General features: G+C 39.6%; 2 protein-coding genes across 2 annotated transcripts; one reads left to right on the top strand and one right to left on the bottom strand.

The window, feature by feature from the left end:
* Positions 1 to 62: 62 nt before the first annotated feature.
* Positions 63 to 3,343, bottom strand: LOC140950029 (profilin-2-like). The gene is made up of 2 exons (XM_073399187.1): positions 3,110 to 3,343; positions 63 to 665 (listed from the first exon to the last, which is right to left on the bottom strand). The coding sequence occupies exons 1-2, from the start codon at positions 3,218 to 3,220 to the stop codon at positions 390 to 392; spliced, it is 387 nt and encodes a 128-aa protein (XP_073255288.1). The 5' UTR covers positions 3,221 to 3,343; the 3' UTR covers positions 63 to 389.
* A 72-nt stretch (positions 3,344 to 3,415) lies between these two features.
* LOC140950028 (replication factor C subunit 4-like) lies at positions 3,416 to 14,323 on the top strand. Its single transcript, XM_073399186.1, has 13 exons — positions 3,416 to 3,640; positions 5,245 to 5,403; positions 6,329 to 6,389; positions 7,200 to 7,258; positions 7,536 to 7,605; positions 8,433 to 8,506; positions 9,242 to 9,362; positions 9,492 to 9,536; positions 10,051 to 10,131; positions 10,894 to 10,974; positions 12,772 to 12,816; positions 13,222 to 13,293; positions 14,009 to 14,323. The coding sequence occupies exons 1-13, from the start codon at positions 3,519 to 3,521 to the stop codon at positions 14,108 to 14,110; spliced, it is 1,092 nt and encodes a 363-aa protein (XP_073255287.1). The 5' UTR covers positions 3,416 to 3,518; the 3' UTR covers positions 14,111 to 14,323.
* Positions 14,324 to 18,911: the final 4,588 nt, after the last annotated feature.

The raw sequence follows: 18,911 nt of genomic DNA on the forward strand, positions 1-18,911 counted from the left end.
GGCAAATATTCGCTTAAGAGAGGTTTGAAAGCAAAAATTAATACACCATCTGAAATCACTAATGTAAATAAATATTTTATGTTTATTTGCCACAAAATTCTGGATCATGTATTGACATTCTCAACAATACAAAATACTGATTTTTACAATATGATCCATTTAATATCTATGAAAATAGACATTTTCATCCTTGTTGCTAATAAATCTTGTTTCCTTGCTATAGAGTTCAAAAACAGTGAAGTAACAGAGAAAATGCGTACATATTTCATACCGGTACATTGTTTACAGGTAGCCATTGTGACACCTGAAGGAAAATCTTCAGGTTAAGCCTATATTACATCCTTATACCAATTCACTCTTGAACCATCAATTCATCATCGATCATCAATTCAGTATCCATTTACAATGAAATAGTCCGCTAACTTCTCCATAACTGAGCCACAGCAGCCCGCTTGCATTCCATCTGAATATCCACCAATCAGGAGACACTTGTTGGTCTTGACTGCTACAGCACCTTCATTGCCTTTGCGGCAATAGATGGCATGTCCAGGTTCTGACCTAACAAATACATACTTTGTTCTATTAATAGCAATTCCTTTTGAATAGAAAGGTGAGGGATCTTTGGTGATTCCATTGATTAATGCTTGGGCCTCGCTTGGAAGGACCTGAAAAAAAATGATAAAATATTACACTTTCTGGCATAATTTGCACTCCTGTGAACTCAATGTGTTGTCAGTTAACCATTGGCAGCCCTTCTTATCTCCTTGCTCTCTTGTTTGATTATATTCTAACTATTGATACCCATGCTAACTGGCTAGAGAGGCACCAAAAGTACTCTAGAACAGGCCATTTCCAGGTATCCTCAAGTTCCCTTAGAATGGCCTGAGAAAACAGCTGTTTTTTCACAATGCTACCAACAGATTCCCCATGAAAAGATGAGGTACAAGTACTGAAATGTCACTACCCAGATCTGGGCCGAAGCTTAAACCAATCAGGAAAACTACCCAGATCTGGGTAAGTGACATGCCATCAGTATGGAATTTCAGCATTAGTTCCTCAGATGCCATTTTGCAGGGAAACCACTGGTGGAATTGCAAAATGTTGGCTGTTTTCTCAGGCCTGCTTCATCAAAATGAGAGGAAGTAAGAAATATTTGATAAGAAAATAGCTCCTCATTCTCATTCAAATGGTCACTCATTTTCATATGAAAGGTTCTGAAGTTGCACTTGGCCTTATAATGAAATGAGTATTTTTAAAACTTGAAAATGGCTTGTTAAAGACAATGAGTTTCCTTTGGTAATAGGTCCGACAATTAAGTCTAGGAGCCACTGGTGAACTTTATTTTGAAGCCACACTGAAGCCTGTAGTGCTGAAAAAAATTATCCTTGAGCCTGCCCCCCCCCCCCCCCCTCTTTTCTTGGTCTGGATGTGCAGGCTCCTCTCTTACTTGATGATCTGAATCTGCCACTGTGAGGTCTGGTTAACAGAGTACATGTATGATGGGTAATGTATGGTAAACTGTGTTAGTTTAAAAAGCAGCTGCTTAAGGTCAGTTTATAGGAGTGTGTAGCCTGCGCCACAAACGAAACTAAACTCTGGTTATGGCCATCTACAAACGTGCACCAAAATCCTTGTTCTGGGCCATCACCCGTGTACCGGGATTTGAGTCGATTTGCCAATCAGGTTGAAAGGAAATTTGAAATGCGCTGCTGGTAATTTGTTGAATCTGTAAGGGGCCCAGAACGAGGATCTTTGTGCTGCTACGCAGACATTACTAACTGGGATTAGTTTACGTCTGCAATGTAGGCTAATGATTGTGAAGGAAGGAGGCTAATGTGCTAAACCTCTAGACGAAGTGTCAAGACTTGGTCATGCAATAATGTTGTTAATCTTCAGAGAAAAAGTTTGCTTCCCACTGTGCAGGTGTATATTTTAAAATGTTACAGTGAAAACATCCCCACTGAGTGTGTGCCTCACTGACTTGATATGCACCATTATTAGAAAAGAAAGGAAGGGCCAGGCACTTATATAGAGATTCATGAAGCACTATAAGCATTTGTCAGTCAAGAAGAATGCTGGCTGAAAGGCCAAATTATTTTATTTTTGCAGAGGAGTACAGCAAAATAGATGTTAGCTTCTCTGATTAAAACATTCCTCGTTTGTTTCATCAGAGTAACTGAATAGGCCCTTGTTGCTCACATTTCACAAACAGTCACACGCATCATTCCAAGACCATCAAATATTTGAGAATATAAGAACAGACGCTAATATCCACAAACAAAGTACATCTGCTCAAAAAATAAATGTAGACAAAATATAAGACATCAAATTATTGATGTCTTACATTTTCTATACATTTTGTCTACGTCTAAATTCAACAAGACACATATTTGTAGTTATATATTTCGCATGTCCATCTTTTTACTAGAGAAAATTAAAATCAATTTAAGGTGTCACTCAGTTTGGTTGGGTGTCCATTATGAAAGCTGGCTGAACAACTTGAATTCAAAAGAGTCAAAAGAGGTGGATCAGCGATAGCATGCAGCACACAAAGCCCGGGTTACATGAGCATGCATCTGCAGCGTAGAACACTAAAACACACCGATCCCGATTCGTTAAATCAATTATTCCGTTTTGCTGCTTGCGTGAGATTATATTTTAGTGGTACTGTGAACTTGTTAGTCTAGACTACAAGGAAAGAAAAAATTGTCAGCAATGCCTGTTCCATTACATTCCGAATGAAACTAGACCGAATTTGATTTTTCTTTTGCCTCACAGAATTCAGATTTTGTCCTTTTTTTTCACACGGATTCTTACTTTTATTCAGATTGTTCCATTTATATCATCGTTACAAAGGACTCTATAAACAAAGTTCAGCACACGACACACAAAGCGTTACATCAACACCTTACTACACAGACTACACAGCGCGAGCGATAAACGACAAATTAATTGAGTATAATCGATTGTGATGTCTTATTTATAGTCTTTTAAAAAGGGAAATCATCATATTTCCGCAAATAAAAGTAATGGGAACCTCACTCCCATATAATTTAGGAACACAAGAATGTTTACGAAACATAGAATAAACAGCTAAGAATATACTAACCACAAATCCCGCACTTGAGGCATATCTTTTGCCGTCCAAACCATGAATCGAAGCTCTTGCCACCTGGCTTGTACCTAATAAACTCTCGTCGATAAAATTTTGCCAGCTCATCCGATAAAACAACAATAAAGACAGTTAGTTGGTTTACCACTTTGAACAAACGCCTATTTGTCCTATTATTCATGAAATATATTTGGCATATTCCTTTCATATGCAAATCCTTTGCTCTTAAGTCACAAACCGACAAGTTGGTCACACAAAGTCACGCAACAGTTTAGTTCCAGTTCTCTCGCTCTGTCAAATCAGTTGGCGGGAAAGTCGTGTTCGCCATGTTGTGCGAAGATTGAAACACAATCTTCTCCATTATTTGTCCGCTTATTTTCTCAAAGGCCTAAAATCTAAAATTGAAATGGATGCCTTTCTACGTGGGCAAACTTCTTCTAGCAGTTCATCGAAGCTAAAGCAGGCAGCAAGCGAAGAGAGCGCCGGTCCTTCGAGCAAGCGGGTCGTTGTTCCATGGGTTGAAAAATAGTGAGTATAAATGTTTACTCGTTTTTCTTTGAAAATGTAAAAAGATAAACTGTCAATGGAAAGGCCAGCTAAACTGCAGAATAACCGATCTCGCTGAATAAGAAAAGCTCTTTTGCGTTATATGTTCTGGAAATTTTTAAAGTTACAAAATTATGCTGTTGAGTTCTTCTTTATTGCAGAAACATTGCTGCAAACATTTTTTCCTTGGTTTGTACAGAAATTACCGAATCTTGTGCAAAATTCATCCACTTCACAACCAGCAACAACCGACCCACTCCCTCTCCCTAAGGGCAAAAACAGGTCCCCATTTCCCAAGACAATGGTGTTCTTTCTTGATTGATATTAGCTTGATAATATTGGTTACTGACATTAAACACTTAATGTCAGATCCCTAAGGAAACAGTTAGTTTTGTTTCCCGAGAGTCCTGATGTTTCCTTCGTCTCGGGAAACATCAGGACTCTCGGGAAACAAAACTAACTGGTTTCCTGAGGAACCTGACATCAAGTGCTTTGTTATCTTTCTAGACTTTCACTTCAACAGCGACAAAAGAACAACCAGAGCAAATCAAAACAGTCGACTCCATTCTGATAAGAACACAAATTTAATTCTCAAAATCACTGAATGAATGATTTACAAAGTACTTTGCTAATATTAGCTGTTTCTCTTCAGGGATAACGTTGAAAATCGTTGCTTTTTAGCTTGAGGCTTCATGTTTGTGTTGTCGTGTTCATTCACGAAAAAGAAAACTTGCAGTGTTTTTCCTGCCTTCTGTCACACCACTTTCCACCATGCTTTGATCACATGCCTTAATGTATCCTGAGTGGGGTTATTGCTCAAATGTATCACGATCGGAATACATTTGATTTTAGTCAATGCAAGGCCATGTGACCAAGAATCAGCCTATGGCAGTCCCTGTTTAGTTGAGTGAAAGTCTAGGAATATAACAATGCATGTTAAAAATATAACTTGTCTTGATTTGCGTTATCAAATAAGGTCTTTAGTTTGAGTTAAGTTTCACTTCAGAGAGCAATATGTATCATAAAAGATTAGGGAGCTTAAGCAATGACGACGGCGATGGCTATGAAAACGTCACTTAAAAAGTCAATTCGCCTGCTTCAAACTTTATAGCGGTTACTCCATCTCATACAATTCATCAAATAATGGCATTTTTTCTGGAGTTGAAGTCTAACAGACTGTATTGAAGTTCAGGAAAAGAAAAAAAAAGTCATTATGGTGTGTTCACATCCTCCTCAAAACGTGAATTAGGTATTTTCATGTCGTAGTCATGCAGAGACGGCAAAGAAATTTACAGAAAAGCATGTTGTGTCTGCAGAGTTTTTGTTTTGCCAATCTAAGCCTATTGCTTTTTTGCTGTTCTTGTTGACAACGCCGTTGTTGTTGAAAGAGGGAGTAGGGAAGGGGATGTATAACTTGGTAACATTGAAGTGGAGATCTGGGATGACTTTCCTATTATTTCCTATTATTATTATTACTGTTATAATAATTATTAATGTCCACAAATGTAAGCTAATGCCCTCTTGTTCAAGTAGTTAAAACATTTTTACATTAAATGTAAAAATGTATAAATAAATTTTATTTTCAGTCGTCCTAGATCTGTTGATGATGTTGCCTACCAAGATGAAGTTGTCTCTGTGTTAAAAAAGTCACTTGAGGGAGCGGATCTTCCTAACTTGCTGTTCTATGGTCCTCCTGGTACTGGAAAAACATCCACTATACTTGCTATAGCAAGACAACTGTTTGGGTATGTCATGATCTTGGTTCTGCCTGTCTTGTAACAGTGTACTGCAAACAGTTGCAGAAATGTTTGGATACGTACTTTGACGAAAAACCGGCCTTTCTTACTTCAAATCGCTGCTAGTCACACATCTGTGAGATATATTACTCACCTCCCCCCTCCCCTCCATTCAAAGTTGTTCCTCCAAGTTTTTTGAGCATGGTCTTGTATTGCTGGCAGCTTTGATAAGGGGACGAGGGGAGATCATAAACACAAGGTAAAGTGTCTCAAGTATTTTTGCAACCTGTTATAGCTTAATTAGATAGATGTCGGGGTTCGAATCCTGGCAAGCCTAAATTTTTTAAGGCTTAAATCTTTTCACAACTTCATAAGGTGCGTTTTTTACTACAATGATCTTTGCATTTATTTCTTGATTCCGCAGTTCCAATAGAGAAAATTCAGATATTCATCAGTTTCATATTCATTGCTTACCGTTGTACATGTATCTATATATAGTCTCCTTCTGAGCCATTGTAGTCTAGCCGTGCAAAACTCCTCTTAAAACGCAAGTGCAGTTTCCAAACAAGAGCAAGGAGATCTGAATAAGTGAATTTGGGACATCTGTCTGAGTTCCTTGTGCCAGCATGTAGTTAGTGAAACTTTCATTCAGTGAAACACAACTGTTTTCATGTTCAGTCATGTGATCATACTCAATAAAATTTTAAAAAATTTGCAGAGTAACAAACTTCAGATAAGTTTATATGAGGGGAGGGTAGTGATATTTCCTGTTATCTCATTTTTCATTGGCCAGAAATCTTTAGGGGACCTACACACCGCACCTGCATTAAGCCATGGTTATGGGACAACATCCAAAGTCTTCTACTCCTGCAAACCACTGTGTTCTACATTAGTTAATTTTGTCTTAACCACTTTGTCTGTTTTCACTTCTTAGATCTGACATGATGAAAGCGCGAGTTCTTGAACTAAATGCTTCTGATGAGCGTGGAATACAGGTTTGTTAAAGTTTGGTAATAAAGTTGTTCATTAATTCAGGGGTTTTAATGAACTGTGAAGTAGGCAGTTGGTTTTGAGTCAAGTAACCAACTGTATCAACAAGCTTTGAAGAAATCTTTCTGTAATCTCTTTGAATTAGGGAGAAAAGTAGCCAAGTTCCCTGAAAAAAGTAGCTTTTTGATGGGTATCAGTGCTTATTGAATGCTGTCATTTTAAAATACCCTGAAGTAATCTAAACTGGTTAAGCAGGGGATAACTTGTTTTATGGATCACATCCCTATTTGTACTCATCTCATTTATGGGATACATTACTAGACTTAACCCCCAAAATTCCTACATGTACCTATGATCCTAGAGTTGCTATATTTTCAATAATAGCCAGGCCGTCTGTTGCTATGAAACTGCTTTGTGGGTGAATTAAATTTTGCCAATTTCATTTTTGTGATTGGCAATTCCCGTTTTCCCTAGTCTAGACTAAAATCTTCAATCAATGATACCCATTCTAGTCCTAGACTGGCTGATTTCTATATCCTATCCCAGACTGAAATGCTTGAAACTATACCCTTCATAGCCTGCGATGCGCAGACATATTTCCGGTCGTCGCTTCTCTCCCTCCGAAAATAATTACTTTTCTGAGGGAGAGAAGCGACGACTGGAAATACATCTGTGCTTCGCAGGCTTTACCCTTCACAGCAGCGCATTTATATATAACCTATATACGGAATTAACCCAACCACTGGAAAGCCATGTATCATTTTGTAGGAATGCCAATTAGGAATCTTAAAATGGCATTATATGTTATATTGAAGGTAGTGAGAGACAAAGTGAAGAAGTTTGCACAGCTGGCAGCCTCTGGTTTACGAGCAGAGTAAGTGTTGCTATTTGTTTGTGTTTCTTAGTTTCTTAAACAAGTGCCTGGAAAACATTAAACAAACAAGCAAGTGACTGTTTTAAGTATTGCCTTTCCACCTTTCCTATATTTACTTTGAAACAAAGGTTGAAATTGAGAAGTTAGTCTTTGCGCTTTCTTATGAAGTTATAACCATTTTCTCTTTTCTTTAAATCACTTATAAGCCCCTAATAAAGACCTTTTTTTAGACTTGGAAAATTATTGACTTACTATGTTTAATTTTTTCTCTCACTAGTGGTAAACCATGTCCACCTTTCAAGTTGGTCATTTTAGATGAGGCAGATTCCATGACACCTAGTGCACAGGTTTGATATCAGTGTTAATTTGGTTTGTTGTCAAGTTTTATCTAAAAAACATTAACTAGAAATAGGAGAATATTCTGAAAGAAGCTCCACGTCCGAATAAAAAAATGAAAGATTGTTAGCTGGAGAAATCTGCGTATTAAATGGAGAATTCTCCAATCTCCAATGCCTGATGAACACCCTGAATAATAGGTAAATGTTGTATTCACACCTTAAAGTAGACACTTATTAAGTCAAGGACTGGTTACTTCCATATTTGTTTACAAGAATTTATATTTGATTGTTTTTTTTTTTTTTTTTTTTTTTTTTTTTTTTTTGTTTTTTTTTATTTGCTTTACTTAACCCAATAATTACAATATTGAACACTGCTTACATTGCTTACATTATTTACAACATTCATACCATACTTACAATACTGACAATACTTATTGCTTACATTGCTAACAATACTACTGTTTTCAAACATTATTACATTTCGTATGCTTCAAGTACACAGTTGCATCGGAAGAAACTTATTTAAGGATAGTTGGCGTTATTGAGGCAGGATAAGCTACGGATGAAAGACATAGAGAATATCAGGGGGCGTTGGGAATAGCGCCATGGTAGAAACGATAGTTTCTACGTGATGTCGTGTAGGAATGACCATTGTTTGGGCAGAACATTGTTTGCTTCTGCTTGTGCTTGTATGTTGTAAATTGTCTTTAGGTGTTTGAGAAATCCTTGCAATAGAGGTATAGCTTCTTTTGTTTTGCAGAGCCAGATATAGTGCCTGGCAATAAGAAAACAAAAGTTGATCTGGCGTTGAAGTTTAAGTTTGATTGTTGTATCAGGCAGCCTTGAGAAGAACTATGGAGAAACAGACAAAGTCAACAAGATTTTGCCTCATTTGTAACTATGTTAGTAGGTATGTGCACAGGCTTTTAATTTGTTGATTTATTACAGACAGTGGAACCTTATGCCATTTCTGTCTAAAAAAAAAAAATGTAAATATTGTAATTTGTTTGTCTACGAAGCACTTAAGAGTTCTTAAACACTTGTTTAAACGTGTCCCGAGGCATTTCTGATTGCATTGGAATTTTGAAGTGAAGAAAGGGAAAAACCCAAGTACCTGAAAAAGGGTTCATGCAAGCAATGAGATTGCAAACGAAGCTCTATGGCTGGAAAGCCTTTCCATTTGATTGAGAATGTTCCTGGAATTTCCAACCAGAAATTTTGCCTAAATGGAAAGTGCCCTTGGTGTCAGGTTTGAGAATTGGCACAGAAAGCATCTAGCAGTCGTTTGGTCCAAAATTGGAGTACATTGACAAAACTGGAGTTGTTGACCATCTCATCAGAGAAACTGAACATGTTGTGGCCCAGTTTTACCCTTGTTTCAAACATGTATTACTTGTTTTTTTCTTGACACTTGTCATACATTACCATGACCCAAAACAAGTCAAGCTCAAATTTGGAACCAAACCATACCCTCCTGCCAGTGTCCTGCCAGCATTTTTGACCTTCTATCAGCTTTGCTCTCGTGTTGATTTCCCTCTTCTCTCGGCCACCCCACTTGATACTTCTCTCAACCTTAACTAATCCAATTTTTATGGTTAACTCAAAAATCTCATCCTATAATCCCATTTTTTTTTCTTTTTCACAGAATTATTGAACCTTTGACTTCCCGTTGTTCCAAGTTTCGTTTCAAGCCTCTGTCTACAGAAACACTCGAGAAAAGGCTAAACATGATCTGTAAAGAAGAAAATGTGAATTGTGATAACAAGGTATGGAAAGATGGTCTGTTCTGAAAAAGGTTGAAAATAAGTACTGGGGGTTTCAACAATTCAGCCACTCAAATTAGAAGGTTACATTTTGATTTAAGTTCATGGAGTTCTATTTTATTTTTTATACAGGCAATTCATGAACTAATAAAAATTTCAGAAGGAGACATGCGAAAGGTGTGTAAAACTAAAGATAATAGTTTAGTTAGGATCAGTTTTTTTTAAATTGGTAATATTATTGTTGTTGGAGCCTTCATTTTCTTGAGAAATACATAAATAACTTATTGCAACAAGTGACCTACAGCCTTGTCCCTGGGACCAGTATCTTATTATTCATGACCCTGCTTTGTTCAAATGCACACATGTCTTGGAATTAAAATTTTCCAAGGGGATTTTTTGGAGGGCCTATTTTTTGTATGTAATGCGGGAAATTTTCATTTCAGTTTTGGCTTTGGGGGGAATTTTGTGTCAGCACTAATTTTTTTTACTGTCAAATCATTGTTTATGTTGTAGATCTTACCCTAGTTCAAGAAAAGGGGAGGGGGGAGCTTATTTTGCAGAACTGATTCTTCCTCAACCTCAGTCATTTTTTAATCCTATTGACTGGATGTACCAGCCTCTACACTTTTGTTCCTGGCTTCCTATCGTTATACTTCTTTTATTATTATCATAATGTTGTATTTGTTTGAAGGCCATAACATACTTACAGAGTGCTTCCCGACTGAAAGGAGACGACATAATTGAGGCTCATGACATCACTGAAATAGCTGGGGTATGATACCACAGTTGTCAATATTATTGAGACCCTCTTGGAGGGGAGGGTATATGTGTGTCCCTAATCGGAATTTCAAATTTGGTTGTTTCACGTTTTGCGGAGTAGGCAGTGTCCTCGTTGGTATTTAATCCCTCTTTTTATTGTTTGTTGCCATTTCATCTATTCTTTTGTCACAGTTTTAAGTCCATTTTCACCCTAGCAGGGCCTTGTTATTACATTATTTTAGAACTATGCAACTCAGAGTTCAGTTATTTTTTTAATGTGCTCATGAGCACACAAGGAAAGTTAATGGGTAGAGGTGTGCAGCTGAGGCCTTCACAGTCTGACCCTGCTTAAGATTACAGGCCTTACTTTACGACCCTGATTCATTTTGATTTGAATACAGAATTAAGTAGTTTTTCAAACTAAAATCATAGAATTACATGTTTTGAGAAAAACTGTTCGTACCATGAATGTAGACCTCTTGTTGCCAACCTTCACACTCTTTTGAAGGCTACTGGTCTAGAAAGACACCCTATTCAAGATGTTAAATGGTGAAATTGTATACCCTGAAAAGACCCTGAAAACCATTAACCCTGTTCAGCAGCACATGCCTGTGTAGGTCAATAAGGGATCCCCATCCCCTTGTCCCCCAGCCAGGTTCATTTCCAATATGATCACTAGCCAGAGTTGTTTAACAGTAGAAGGACTTCAAATCTCTGACACCATTTTTGTCTGAAGCTTCTTGCTGACACTTTTGCCCATCCAATGAACTTTCAGGTTGTTCCTGATGATATGGCTGACAAACTTTTTGCAGCCTGTGGTTCTGATTCTTTTGAAAAGCTGGACTCTACTGTGAAAGTGAGTATTATTATGATTGTTGTGCTGTATCATGCCAGTCTGCTTTTGTGTTTGCAAAGGACCAAGAAAGATGGGGTCTAAGAATGTTTAATAGTAGGGATCAATCTTGTTGTTGAAACTGCCAACAACCTTGGTCGTGCATAGTGCATTAATTTAAAGGGGCTGTGTCATGCAATTTGCTATCTTTTTACAAAAGCTAAAACTTTTTCTCGCATCATTTGAATTTCAAAAATAATGCTCCAGTTCTGTTATTTAGGCATTGAAACTCTTTCCTGCTGTCTGTTGCAACAGATGGCAAGGATGGAAGCGGAATCATTGAAACTTGAAAAAGTTGGGCCAACCTTTTCGAGTTTTAATGCAGTGCCTTCCAAACTCACCAAAAAATAATTATGGTTAGTGCTCCCTTATGAAATTTGGAAGATATCTTTGTAACTCTAAAGGAACATTTTGTGTCTGGGTGAAGACCCTAAGAAATGACTTCAGCACAGTATTGAGAAGTGGAAGTGTGTTTGGCGGAGCGGTTAACACCTCGAACTTTGGATCTGGAGGTTCGGGGTTCAAGCCTCATCCGTCGCGTTGTTTCCTTAGACAAGGAACTTTACTCCACTTTGTCTCTCTTCACCCAGGTCTATAAATGGGTACCAGCGACATACTGCTGGAGGGTAACCCTGTGATGAAGTAGCATCACGTCCAGAGGGGAGTAGCAATACTCCTAGGCTTGCTTCACGCTACGGAAACTGTGCCTTTGGCTCGTGTGCACCTTTACCTTACCTTACAGTATTGACCTAAACCATCATTATTCTCATGATGTAGCCCTTTAACCCTTTAAGCCCTAAGAGTGATCAGCATCAAATTTCTCCTTGTAATATCAATGCTTTGTAAAACAGAGTGGTCATGAGAATTACGGACATGATCACACATGATGAATTTGCTTGATATTTTATCAACTTCTCCCCACTACTTCTGTAGGAAATGAATAGGGACAACAAATGAGAATTCAAATTTTGATCTTAGGGTTTAAAGGGTTAAGCACATGTTTTGACTAGAGAGCTTGTATTGACCTGTATTCTGAGACAGTTGGAAGAGTGTTAAAAACAAAGTGTTTTGGACCTTACACATATCTTTACAAAAATTATTTTCCTTGAAATAAGTGTTGCACTTCCTCAGCATTAAGTCAATGTTTTCCAGTTTAACAAAGGTCCTTAAGTGCCATACTTGATTGGTAGCAATAATTGTGTCAGTTCCAAGAAACTTTGCTGTAATTACTATAAGATTTAATTTCTTTTGTCCGGATTGGATGCATTTTAGAGAACCCTGGTCCTTCACCATGGTTCTACCACTGAATGCCATAACCAATCCCCAGGGGGGGACTCCGCATATGAAAGGGGTGGGGATGATTGTCAGAAATTTTGAATTAAGCCTCTAAAGGAGACCGATCTGGGCGTAGTCCAAGCTTTTTTGACCCCTAAAAGAAAGCATGTTAAAACACAGACAATACACATACTTTTATATTTTTTCAAGTGCAACCCTAAACGAGACCTTCACGGCTATTATGATGGCGTTTTGCCCAGAACACCCAAAGTGAGACCAAAATCCGAAATTTACACCCCTAAGCGAGACGATGAGCATCCCCAACCCTTTCATATGCAGAGTCCTCCTCCCAGGCACCAATCCCATGACTACTGCACAGTATGCCAATGGTATATCATGAGTGGAATGATTAAATGTTATAAGAACTTGGAGACAAACTGTTTTCTTTCCTTACTGAGATACTTTCTCTTGATATCACAACATCAGGAAATTATTGCCGAAGGACATGCAGCAGCTCAGATAATAAACCAGGTATCATAGCCAAGACTAAATTATTACTTGAAAAAAGTATATTCATTGAATAAGAAAATTACAAACGTAATTATTAAACTATCCTTTCTTGCGTGCGAGCAGCTGACCCAGAGTTTTTTATCTGCCCAAATAATGGCTCCTGTTGCTACAAACATATATTTGTAAGTAAGACATGAATTTAATGGAACCGAAAGCAATATTTATGTGCGCATTTTAGGCATCCTACCAAGAATGAACAGTTACGACATTCAGAGATTTCCAGCAACTAAAATAAATTGTGGTCCCAGTCTCCCCTTCAAATGTATTAAGGTTTTTTTGTAGTTCTTTTCTTGAGAATTCATAATTTACTCAGAACAAAACAGATAAGTAGCTTAGTTTTTGCTTGTATTGTTTGTTTTTTTTTAGGTTCATGACAGAATTGTTGAGATGAGCGAATTGAATGACCATCAAAAATCTGCAATATTGGAGAAACTAGCTGTAAGGAATAAACCTGTGATTCCCCAAAATCTCTTTTCAACACAAAATAATAATAATAACTTTACTAATGTGTCAACAAGATTTAGCATTGCTGCTAAAGACCTAAAACAAGTTGCAATATATCAGGGCTATGTACAAGATAAGGGAAAAATTAAAATAATAGCTATTTGCAAGATGAATTAAATTACAAACCCTAGTAATAGTTAGTTAATAATACCGTAAAATTCCGAAAATAAGCCCCGGGGCTTATATTTTTCAAAGGCCCTTTTTTAAGGGGCTTTTTTTTTGAGGGGCTTATATTCGGAAGGGTTCATCTACGGACGGAAATTTGCGTTTCAAAATCGATTGGGCTAGCCTTATAGTTGGAAGGGAAATTTACCGTTTTTGCTTTGTTTTACTTTGTATTTGAGGACAATTGCCAAGTACAAGCCTCGGGGGGCTTATATTTGGAGGGGCGATTTAACGGAGGGTTTTTTGTGTTATGAGTTCGGGGGGCTTATATTTGGAGGGGCTTGTACGGCGGGGCTTATTTTCGGAATTTTACGGTAATTAAGTTGAACACAGATGACATTTGCACCCACTACCCACATCAATTAAAATACTTAAATCCCAAACAAAACCCATACAACCCAAGATTAAGACCCCTAATCATGTTTGTTCCGTTTTGACTTTGCATAACTTCTCTCTCTGTCTTTCTTTCTTTCTTTTTTTTTAGATTGTCGACAAATGTCTTTGCGACGGTGCGGATGAGTACTTGCAAGTCCTTAGCCTGTGTTCCGTTATGATGCAACAATTCTGTCATGCCGGACAAACATAAATAGTTTTGTATCATAACACTTAGTCATGCAAACAATTCTGCTCTTATTGACGTGGTGAAGCTTGCCCGGAAAGTGTCATTTAACGAGATAGATAGATGTCTTTATTTTGTTAGGGTAACTTCTTTAGTTACAAGAACACTGAACGATAAACTGTCAGTTAAGGGACCCGAAATAACTACTGACATCTGTCGCCTTAAACTTTAAATTGTAACAAAATAAATACTAAAGAGAAAGGAATTACTAGGTATTATTATGTCCAATAAAGCCATGCCACATTCTGACTAAGGAAAACATAAATGATGAATTTGCCTTGTCGACCTCATCACAATTATCTCTTTTAAAAAATAGTTTCAAAAAATCAAGGAATACATCCCTGAAGTCAAAGCTTTACTAATTTCAAAGTCTGCTCCACCTGTCGTAGCAGTATCATGGTGCAAATTTGCCTTTGCTTTATCACTATTTGACGCCCTCTTAACTATAAGTGCAGCAAGCCACAAAAGACTCTCCAAATTACCTGCATTAACCCTGCCCAAGAGCCCTAGACGTGATCACGACACAGCGACTGATAACAGCCAAAGTCGCGTACAACGGACGGGTTAATAATCAGAAACCTGCCAATACCTACGAAAGACGTGGCCCAAACACTCCCAAAAATAAACGTTAACTTGTTGCTGAGAAAACAGACGGCATATCGCGACGCCACCAACGGTTTCCCCGCGAAACGACGTCTGAGAAACGAACGCAGAAATTCCATACAGATGACGTGTCACTACTCAGATCTGGCTAGTTCTTCTGATTGGTTAAAGCAAATTTCACAAGCGGCACGACCAATCAGAAGCACTACCCAGATCTCGGTAGCGACGCGTCATCAGTATGGAATTTCTGCGCTCGTTTCTCAGACGTCATTTCGCGGGGAAACTGTTAGTGGCGTCGCGAAATGCCGTCTGTTTTCTCAGGCTAGTAACTTGTCGGCGTTGTTCGTTCTCGCAAACGGAAATGGCAAATTATGCTATTTATTCCCTTGGAGTCATCTCTCATGATATATTTTCTCCCGGCTTGATGGGGATCTCAGTATTACTTGCTACTGCCTTAAAAAACTTAAGAGTATGCAGTCTTCTTTTCATAATTATAACCTTTTTTCGCGGAAGCGGCTCAATAAGTTTCCTCAACGCCCTGGTTGATTCAGGCTAATTTGTTTTGTTTCCCGTCTGGTCGTTGCAAGCAGGGCTGTCTAAAAATGTGTGCGAACTATCGATCAGAGGATTGTCAACTTAGAACCTCGAAAAGCTGAATTTTACACGAGCGTAGCTACGTTATAACCAAGTAGTTTTGATCTCATGCGCGCTGCTATTTGGAAAGACGCCGAAGCTCTGCTGAAGTCTCCCATTCTACGCTGCACTACGCCAAGCTCGGAGAAACTGCGTGCAGTGTCTTCGTGATCCCCAAGAAGATGTGATCTCAGGACCGCTGCTTTTTGAAAAGACCGCAAAGCTCCTTCGGCGTTTCCCATCTTGCTCTGCGTAAAGCCAAGGCTGTGGTAACTGGTTGCCGTGTTTATGTGATCTCCACGTAGATTTGAATTTATGTATGCAGCTTTCTGGAATGCTTCGACAGCCGAACTATTATCACACATGAGGAAGTGGATGAGACCTTGCTCGTACAAGCTTTCGGCTGTGGCGAGGTGATCTCCCAAAAGTTTTCTTCTGAGACCTGATGCAACATGTACCGATTGCAATGATCCCTTGAGGTCTCCCATTCTACGCTGAACTACTCCAAGCTCATGGTAGCTGCTTGCCGTGTCTTCGTGATCGCCAAGCAGATGATTTCTCATGTTTGCAGCTTTGTGGAAAGACTCCAAAGCTCCTTTGAAATCTCCTACCTTACTCTGAGAACAGCCAAGGCTGTGGTGGCTGGTCGCTGTGTTTATATGATCTCCTCGTAGATTAAAATTTATGTCGGCTGCTTTTTGAAATACCTTTACAGCCGACTTACTATCACCCATAGAAAAATGAATAAGACCTTCTTCATAAAAGCTTTCTGCTGTATCAAGATGATCTCCCAATAGTTTCTTTCTTAATTCCAAGGCAACGTGTACAAACTCCAGAGCTTGTCTGAGGTCTCCTACCTCACGTTGTACTACACCAAGCTGTTGGTGGCTGCGTGCGGTTTCTTCGTGTTCACCGAGGAGATTTGATCTCATGTCCGCTGCTATTTTCAAAAACTCCAATGCTCCTTTGAGGTCTCCCATTCTGCGTTGCACTGCACCGAGATCATGGTAGCTTTGTGCCGTGTCTTGGTGATTACCAATTAGGCTTGATCTAATGCCTGCTGCTTTTCTAAAAGACTTCGAAGCTTCGTGTAGGTGTCCCATTCTACGCTGCACTACACCAAGCTCGTGGTAGCTTCGTGCCGTGCCTTCGCTATCACCAAGAAGATGCGATCTCATGCCTGCTGCTCTTTGCAAGGACTGCAAAGCTTCTTGGAGGTTCCCCATCCTGCTTTGCGCAAAGCCAAGGCTGTGAAAACTTGTGGCCGTGTTTTTGTGATCTCCTCGTTGATTTAAGTTAATGTCTGCCACTGTCTGAAATGCTTCAACAGCCGACTTGCTATCACCCAATGAGAAATAGATAAGGCCTTGTTCGTAAAAGCTGTCAGCAGTAGTGAGATGATCTCCTAAAAGTTCCGTCCTGATTCGCAAGGCCATATGTACAGACTTTAAAGCTCCTCTAAGGTCTCCAATTCTACGCTGCACTTCACCAAGGTCGTGGTAGCTACATGCCATGTCTTCGTTATCACTACTTGGCAGATTTGATCTCATGTCTGCGGCTCTTTGTAAATGCTTCTGAGCGTTTTTTAGGTCTCCCATTCTTCGTTGAACTCTACCCAGCTCGTGGTAGCTACGTGCCGTGTTTTCGTGATCACCAAGTAGATGTGATCTCATGTCTGCTGCTCTTTGCAAAGATTCCAAAGCTCTTTCGAAATTTCCAATCTTACTCTGCGCAAAGCCAAGGCTGTGGTAGCTGGTCGCTGTTTTTTCGTGATTTCCACGTAGGTTGAAATTTATATCTGCCACTTTCTGAAATGCCTCAACAGCCAACTTATTATCGCCCGTGAAAAAATGGATAAGGCCTTTCTCGTAAAAGCTGTCACCAGTGTGGAGATGATCTCCTAAAAGGTACTCCCGCTGTCGGAGGGCCACCTCTATAGACTTCAAAGCTCCTTTGAGGTCTCCAATCCTACGCTGCACTACAGCAAGCTCGTGGTAGCTACTCGCCGTGCCTGCATGATCACCAAGCAGATCTGATCTCATGTCTGCTGCTGTTTGGAAAGACTTCGAAGCTCCTTCGAGGTCCCCTGTTTTACGCTGCACTAAACCAAGCTCCATGTAGCTGCGTGCCGTGTCCTCATGATAGCCAAGTAGATGTGATCTCATATTTGCTGCTTTTTGTAGAGATTCTAAAGCTCCTTTGAGGTCTCCTGACTTACTTTGCTCAACGCCAAGGCTTTGGTAGCTGGTAGCAGTATTCTTGTGATCGCCCCGAAACTGCAAGTTAATTTCTGCAGCTTTCTGAAATACTTCAGTGGCCGACTTACTATTTCCCATCAGAAAATGGATAACTCCTTGCTCGTATAAGCTGTCGGCTGTATTAAGGTGATCTCCTAAAAGTTGCTTTCTCAGTCTCAAGCTTACCCTAACAGACTCCAAAGCTCCTTTTAGGTGTCCCACAGAGCGCTGCGTTACACAAAGCTGGTGGTAGCTATGGGCCGTGTCTTCATGATCACCAAGCAGACGTGATCTCATCTCTGCTGCCTTTTGGAAAGACTCCAAAGCCCTTTTGTGATCTCCCATTTTACGCTGCACTAAACCAAGCTCCAGGTAGCTGCGTGCCGTGTCTTCGTGATCACCAAGGAGATTACATCTCATGTCTGCTGCTTTTTGAAGAGAAGCCCAAGCTTCTTTGAGGCCCATTCTACGCTGCACTACACCAAGCTCCAAGTAACTCCTTGCCGTGTCTTCGTGATCCCCAAGCAGCTGGGATCTCATGTTTGCAGCTTTTTCTAACGACCCAAGGGCTCCGCTGACGTCACCCGTCTTACTCCTCGCAAAGCCAAGGCTGTGATAGCTGGTGGCTGTGTTGATGTGATTTCCACGTAGATCTACATTTATATTTGCCGCTTTCTCAAATACATCAACAGCAGACTTGATATCACCCATGTGAAAATAGATAAGGCCTTGTTCATAACAGCTCTCAGCTGTATTGAGATGATCTCCTAAAATGTCCTCTCTCAGACGTAGAGCCACTTGTACAGACTCTAAAGCTCCTTTGTGGTCTCCAAGCTCACGTTGCACCGCAGCAAGCTCGTGGTAGATGCGTCCCGTGTCTTCATGGTCACCAATCAGACTTGATCCCATGTCTGCTGCTTTTTGAACTGACTCTAGAGCTCCTATGAGATCTCCCATTTTTCGTTGCACTACACCAAGCTCCAAGTAGCTGCGTGCCGTGTCTTCGTGATCACCAAGAACTTTTGATCTCATACCTGCTGCTTTCTTTAAAGACTTTAAAGCTCTTTTGAAATCATGCACTTCACGTTGCACTGCACCAAGCTCGTGGTAGCTGCTTGCCGTGTCTTTGTGGTCGCTTAGCAGGTGTGATCTCATGTCGGCTGCTTTCTGTAAAGATTCCAAAGCACTTTTGAAGTTTGCCATTTCAATCTGGACAATACCAAGGCTTTGGTAACACAACGCTGTATGTACGTGATATCCACGAAGATTTACATTTATGTCTGCCGCTTTCTGGA

The sequence above is a fragment of the Porites lutea genome, chromosome 10 (assembly GCF_958299795.1).
Source record: "Porites lutea chromosome 10, jaPorLute2.1, whole genome shotgun sequence".
Classification (NCBI taxonomy): domain Eukaryota; kingdom Metazoa; phylum Cnidaria; class Anthozoa; order Scleractinia; family Poritidae; genus Porites; species Porites lutea.